Genomic DNA, 7842 nt, shown 5'->3' on the forward strand with positions numbered 1-7842 from the left:
GTAAAGCAATATTTTACGAATGAGCGCAGCGAATGAGTAAAATATTGCTTTTACCACGAGAAAATAAAATTCATATCTTCAAGCCACCATGTAATTTTCTTTTTATTATATAGCCAAAAAACATACTTGCTGTAAAAGTTAAAACATTATTAATTTTCCAGTAAAACACTCGCGGCTATATAATAAATAAGTTTTGAATATACGTTCAAATCAATGATAGCCTTCAACTGACATGGTTACAGGTGAAACCAGTTTTGTAGTCGAATATATTTTTTGCGATGAGGTTAAATTCAAATAAAAGTTTTAACTTTAAATAGGGAATTTAAAAATCCCTTATTCAGATAATGTCGAAAACTTTACAGTGAACTGACTCGCTATGTCTGTTGTTCCACTTAAGAGTTTTGACCTGTTTCATGTCATATTATTGTGATCGAATAGAATATTGCCTATAGAAGAAACTTCTCATTTTTCTGTTTTTATAAAAGACCTGATTACCTCAGGAAACCACACTCTCACAAGAAAGATTGCAAAAAATGTAAGAAAAACAATTAGGAGAATTTTTATTTTGATCTAGAGAATGAAAGGGAATTACAGCCGCTTGGCGACCCTTTACGCCAACGATATCATTTAGTGATTTACACGGTGTATAAATGAACACATAATTATATGAATTTAGGATGAAACCAATTGGCTTTTCTAAATAAAATTGCTTGCGAGGATCATTTTTCACTTCAATGACGGTATTTATTGTTCCCGTTTTATAAAAGAAAAGCAATGAAATTATTTAGCGGAACTTCTGCTCACATGCAAGTTGGTGGTCACGCGGTGGAATTATTAGCAATGAAAATCAATTAATATTTAACAATTTTTACATGACATCTGCCTTGCTTTGGAAAGTGGGACGATTCTCTTTTCATTCGTACAATAGTAGAATAAGATGCATCTTCTGTATTTTGCATTCTTTGTCAGTACTGTGAGCGGATCAAATCGTTTTACTGAACCAAGCTTAGAAGCAATCAATTTTGCAAGACCCATAATAGGACGAAAGCTTAATGGAAGTGTGATAAAGGAGACTGAAGTGGACTCAGAGATTTCTTGTCAATTTTCATGCGTCAAGGAAATTCGCTGTTTGTCGTACAACTTTGGACCCACAGAAGACAAGAAGAGATTTAAGTGTCAACTAAGCGATTCTGATCGATTTGTTGGCTTGAAGAACTTCACTGAAGACGGTGAACTTATCTACCGAGGAATACAGGTAATCTCAGACAAGCCAGAATAAAACTATCAATATATTTTAGTAATTACATGAGAACCAAATATCGAATGAAAAACTTGAAAAGGAAACTTTAAACTTAGATCAAAATAGGCGTTATCAAGGCTTATATGCTGTTTCTTGACAGTTTAACATCACTTCAGTTGACCAAACTCATCGTATTCATTTATCATGTATCATAACTATTTTGGTGTGAAAGATTAATATTTTAAATTTTAAATTCTATTGCAAACCTTAGGTCAAATAATTAATTCTTTGTGCTAAGGGCAAGTCAAGTTTACAGGGAAATGTTAACATTTTACTCTTCATCAAGGATACATTTGCTGGAAGTTGAAATAAATCGGCTAAAAAGAGTTATTGTTCGTGGCTTACCATCGTATGTCACCAAGGGATATGGACGTCAACTAACTGACTTAATTTCTTTTATCAAAGTAAAAACAAAATTACAAAATGAAAAGGTAAAGTTCCTTTTAGTGATACAGACCCCTATAACTTTCTGTTAGACACATGTATGGCAAGACGGATGCCGTAACTATTTTGCAGCAAGAATTTGCTACAAAATTTAAAGCAATCAATTTTAAAAGTTTGTGCCCAATCTTTCAGAAGGAAAAAGGCGCACTATTGTGGTAACCTTCTTCCCCCCTCCCCCCTCAAATGAACCACACTCAAGCGCCATATTTTGTACTTGTTTTTTCTTTTTTTTTTTTTTTTTTTAAAAAATCTTTCTTAATTTATTCATTTCTAAACAGAGTATCTGTGAGACCGGACCCTTTCCTTGTGGTGACAAAGGAGTTTGTATTCCGGACTACCAAGCTGAAGCTTTCACCTGCAATTGCGACGATGGCTACTCGGGAAAACCCTGCAGTATGTGATTCTCATTATTATTTAAACTGTCTTTAAGGTCATACAAGTTATGAACACTTCGTAATATTTCGTTGTCATGGACATTTTGCAGAGCCTAAGAGCTGTTCCCGCTTGCTAAAAGACGGTTTCACATCCAATGGCCTTTACACCATCAATCCAAATGGCGGCAAACCAATACAAGTGTTTTGTGACATGACAACAGACGGTGGAGGTTGGACCGTTTTTCAGAAGCGTTTGGACGGCTCTGTTGACTTCTATCTTGGATGGGAATCCTACAAAAATGGGTTTGGAGATCTGAACGGCGAGTTCTGGCTTGGAAACGACATTCTTCACCGTTTGACAGCCGCTGATGACGTCATGCTGAGAGTTGACCTGGAAGACTTTGATGACAAGATTAAATACGCTAAGTACACGACTTTTAAGGTGGCAGACGAGGGAGATAAGTACCGACTTTTGATTGGAGGATACAGTGGCACGGCTGGTGACTCCATGTACGAAAACAATCAGTCAGCAAAGTAAGAACTGGCAGTTAGTTAGGAAAATGATGTAAACAAAGCACCACTGCTAAAAGCTTAGTTAACCGTGAAAGTAACCATTGCATCTCATAGTTGGATGTAGCCTTTATAAGGAGTTGCGTGAACTTTCTCTTTTTTCACTGAGTATTATATTTTCAATGTTAATGATGACATATCTAAGTTTTGATCCTTAGAGTGACACTGAGTGACAATATTAATACAGTCAGAACCTAATTTAAATAGCAGAAATTATCATCTAAAAATGTTTCAAATGAATACAGTATGTTGCCCTATTTCCCGGACACCCCTATTTCCGGACACTTCGACTTAACAATTTCGTTTATCGCCGTAAAAGTAAAATTAATTCAAACAAAACGTTCAGAAGACTTAGTAATTAGTCTGCTTTCGTTTGCTCTGTTCTTGGCCAAGCTGTGCTCCGTTTAGACGGAAAAATTCAAGTTTTCGTGGAAGTAGGTAAAAAAATTTACTTCTTAAATACGATTTTTACGGCGCGCCAAACTTCATCTTTTCAATAAAGCGCTCTGCTCTCGCAAAGTGCGCGAAAGATTTTATTTATATATATACTAAATTAAAGGTAAAAGGACTAGTAGGTTTATCGGCATATAATAAATTTTCGGTTTTCGCTTTTTATTTTCGAGCACAGTCACCAAAGAGTTTCGTTGCGTTTTTGGTGAGGTGTGCCTAATTCCGGACGCATACCCACGGCAAACTTGTTTACCTATTTAAAAACAATTCTATGGAATAGGTTTTGAAAAACAAGCATTTTTCTAACTGTCTGTCCTGTATTTAAGCTTTAATACCTGTTTTGGTGTTGATTAATCTTCCTTGGCATACCTCGTTTCTAGCGGCCGAAACATTCACTGAACATTGTTTGTGTCAATGCACTGATAATTACCTCGCTAAAATTGAAAGAAAAATGCTTTAAATTTTGCCTGAAAGATGATTTTTCAAAAGAATAATTCTTTATTTAGTCCTAATTACTTATATTTTACCGTGATCGGGAATAATATTTCCGAGAGAAAGGGAGTATTTTCCTCGTAACGATCGTCCGGAATTAGGGCAACTCGTCCGGAATTAGGGCACCAAATTCGACCAATTCTTTCCGTTATTACAAAGAAGCCAAAGAGTTTTAGAAGATAAAACTTCACGACCTACTTACCAGCAGTGGAAGCTATATTGTGGGTAAGTTTCAGCTCGTAAGTGTTGTTTTGAGGTAAGATATTACGGTTAGTGCCAAAAGTGTCCGGAAATAGGGCAACATACTGTACAATGTTTTCCTTGCAAAACATATGACTTTGGGTATTACTAGGAAATAGGAGACTTGGAGACTGCCTTAAAACAAACATACCGATTATAAAATATAAAATGAATAAAAAGAACGAATCTTTTACAAAACATACATGTCATACACTCAATGCCTATGTCATTGCCGTTTTCAATTTTATTTATTCGTCTCCATTTTAATTTCATGTTGATTTTATTATTCACTTTTGCTGACATTCTTGTTGTTCGAATTAATGCTGTTTTAGTTAAGCATTTTAGAATAAAAATAAGCGATAAACGTAAAGAACAACATTTCGCTGTCTTCATGACAGCATTTTCAAGTTCAGTATAAATGTCGCTTATTTTTATTCTAAAATTCTTGTTGTCATTTTCATTTTATTATTTGGATTCTTGTTAATGTTTCTGTTTTTGTTATTGTTGTTCCTTTGAGTTATACCTTTTTTGTTTTTCTCACAGTGGTATGCAGTTTTCGACTAAAGACAACGACAATGATGCTGCTGCAGGTGGCAGCTGCGCTCTCCTACATAAAGGTGCCTGCTGGTATAGAACCTGTCATGGGTCAAACCTTAACGGACTGTATCATGGCGGACAGCATGACTCTCATGCTGACGGAGCTAACTGGTATAAATTTCGAGGACATTACTACTCACTAAAACGTACTGAAATGAAACTGAGGCCCGTTTCGCAGAATTGATGCTGCTAACGTTGAGAAGAATGTTAAAAAAGGACATGAAAATATTGAAGGACCGCAGCCAGGATACAACATATTATAAAATTTGAAACGATCTCTGACTTAAAAACTTTAAAAATACAAGCTTTCGGCTGTTTGAACTACAGCCTTCGACGGGTAAAATGTAAAAAGGTAAAATATGCAGTGTGTGAAGTTGCGAAATAAAAATGCTAATAACTAAGAATATTTGTTAAAAAGAATGCGAAATAAAAATGCTAATAACTAAGAATATTTGTTAAAAAGAATGCGAAATAGAAAAGGCTAATAACTAAGAATATGTGTCAGCTTTCCATGACACATTAAATTCAATCGAAGCTAACATTTCTTTCACCATCGAAACTGAATGTGATGGAAAGATCTCTTTTCTCGACACCTTAGTCACCCGAAGAAATTGTGCCATCGCTGTCGATGTTTATAGAAAGCCCACGCACACAGACAGATATCTTGAATATAATTCTCACCATGATAATAAACACAAGGCCAGCACGGCGGCAACTCTTTTACACAGAGCCCTAAATTTACCCAACTCTTCCGAAGGAAAACAACGAGAACTTAACCGAGTTCATTCAGCACTTGAATCTAATGGTTATCCATCGAAGTTCATTAAAAACATCCAGTCTAACAAACCCGACCCTCAACAGTGCTGTCCCCGGAGGAACTTGTTGGAACATTTTTCAAAATGGTCGAGGCGCCTGAATCACACAAGTCATTCGCCTCTCTACCATACATTAAAGGCGTAACAGAACCTCTGACCCGTGTCCTCAAAAAGCACGATATCACAGTAGTAAACAAACCACTGACCACCCTCCAACAACAGTTCCCGGCTCCAAAATTTCGACCTTCTTTGGAATCGCAGACAAACGTTGTCTATAAAATTCCTTGTTCTGAGTGTTCATGGTGTTACATTGGTGAGACGGGCAGAGCCTTCAACACCAGGAAAAAAGAACACCTGAGAAATGTAAAAACCGCGGCAAAAGGTTCAAGAATTGCCAATCACGTCTGGTCCAACAATCACGCGATTGACTTTGATAATGCATCTGTCATTGACAAAGGCGGCTTTAGAACAAGAAAAACGTTGGAAGCGGGGCATTCGAAGCTAACTCCCAATGCGAATAACAATTCCTGTCCTCTACCTGGACAGTACAACATTCTTTTTAACAAATATTCTTAGTTATTAGCATTTTTATTTCGCATTCTTTTTAACAAATATTCTTAGTTATTAGCATTTTTATTTCGCAACTTCACACACTGCATATTTTACCTTTTTACATTTTACCCGTCTAAGGCTGTAGTTCAAACAGCCGAAAGCTTGTATTTTTAAAGTTTTTAAGTCAGAGATCGTTTCAAATTTTATAAAAAAGGACATGTATGAAAATAATTCTCTTTTAAAAAACACTAGAAGGGAAACAGCTGTTTTAATTTCGTCAGGATACTTTCTCCAGGATTTTATTTATTTACTGGTAGAATAATTTGTTAAACAACATGAGAAGTGAGTAATCTGTGTGCTGACGCCTTCTATTTCTTAAAGAAATAGGAGCCTGATGTCTGCACGCAGATAATACGGTGGTTTCAAAGGGACATCAATTTTCCTTCTCCTTTTTTTTCACTTGCGACTTACTTGCGAGTTACTTGCGACTTAGCTGCGACTTGCGACTTACTTGCGAGTTACTTGCGACTTAGCTGCGACTTGCGACTTACTTGCGAGTTACTTGCGACTTAGCTGCGACTTGCGACTTACTTGCGAGTTACTTGCGACTTAGCTGCGACTTGCGACTTACTTGCGAGTTACTTGCGACTTACTTGCGAGTTACTTGCGACTTAGCTGCGACTTGCGACTTACTTGCGACTTAGCTGCCCGGTTACCCAGCTAAGCCATGTGATTCGACAGGTCCAGGCTACATTGCTGAGAAACAACATGGACTCTCAGTACTCTCAGGAGGAAGAACTTAATGTATAGCTATGAAGTTTCTCACTATTTTTACTTTCATTTTAATGTGCTCTACGTTGGCGCAGTGATTCCGACTTACTCCCCTGCAATAGGAGACAATCAGCACGAATACGCGATGAAATAATCGAAAATTACTTGAATCTTGAGCTTACTGCACCAGAGATCGCATTATTTCTCGTAAGGGTACAGGCTATTTAGAAAGAACTACAATTGAAAAAAGTCTGTTTATTAACATCTAAAGCAAAGGAACGTGTAGAAAGCGGTGCTGGTTTTTATTTAGTGGTCGGAATTCTGTAGTTTTATAACGGTTTTTTATACGTTTTCCCACCGCCGTGATGTGAAGATAATTTTATCACCTTTAGGAACTAGTTATTTGTCTGGATTTACTGCGCGTATGGTTTATTTTTTCCTATAGACTCACATGGCTTAGCTTGGTAACCGGGCAGCTAAGTCGCAAGTAAGTCGCAAGTAAGTCGCAAGTAAGTCGCAAGTAACTCGCAAGTAAGTCGCAAGTAACTCGCAAGTAACTCGCAAGTAAAAAAAAAGGAGAGAGAAAATCAATGTCCCTTTGAAACCACCGTAAGATAAGCTAGCAAGACGTTTGTATCTTGCCTAGTTCCTAGGTCTGTATCTTCGTCGCGGTCAATACGTCACCGAAACGAGTAGTGACGTCAGTAATAACGTGAAGGCCTGGGTAAAAAGCCGTTCATGAACTACGCAAGTTTGTATCAAGGGTCTTGGAGTTTTATCGAGATATTTGGATTTCTCAAAAGTATTGCAAATCTTTAGAATCATCACATATTTCTGCCAGAGAGGGCACTTTTTTCACACGACTGCTGGAGTGGGACTCCAATGTTGTTATTCTTGGTGAAAACTGCATAGCTTTGATGACAGAACATCGTACCGGGTAACACGGAGGTCATGCGTTCAAATCTCCCCGAGGCTCTAGAAAATTTTTCAGGCTTCTTTGCAAAAAGTGTGGTGGGGTCCTGAGCAATTCGTCACTTCAGAAACTTTGAGCAGAGTAAACTCTAGCTTTCAATATTGCTGAAGCCGTTTGGGCGATGATCAGAGCAACGATTAGCCAATTGATTCTAAACTCAGAAAACTGCTCAAATACTCCGAGGCAGCTTAGTACCGTAAGATGGTGCCCAGTCTTCCGAAAATTCCTGCAGATGGCTTCTCTTTCAAGCTTCTCAATGCTGAA

At 37.3% G+C, this 7842-nt stretch overlaps 1 protein-coding gene across 1 annotated transcript; it reads left to right on the top strand.

Annotated features, from left to right (window-relative positions):
* The first annotated feature begins 937 nt into the window (after window positions 1-937).
* Window positions 938-4893, top strand: LOC144640360 (microfibril-associated glycoprotein 4-like). Its single transcript, XM_078499531.1, has 4 exons — window positions 938-1255; window positions 2023-2137; window positions 2229-2652; window positions 4414-4893. Exons 1-4 carry the CDS (start codon window positions 938-940, stop codon window positions 4649-4651), a joined length of 1095 nt encoding a protein of 364 aa, XP_078355657.1. The 3' UTR covers window positions 4652-4893.
* The last annotated feature ends 2949 nt before the right edge of the window (window positions 4894-7842 follow it).

Source organism: Oculina patagonica, chromosome 2 (assembly GCF_052425735.1).
Source record: "Oculina patagonica isolate OP01 chromosome 2, crgOcupat, whole genome shotgun sequence".
NCBI lineage: Eukaryota > Metazoa > Cnidaria > Anthozoa > Scleractinia > Oculinidae > Oculina > Oculina patagonica.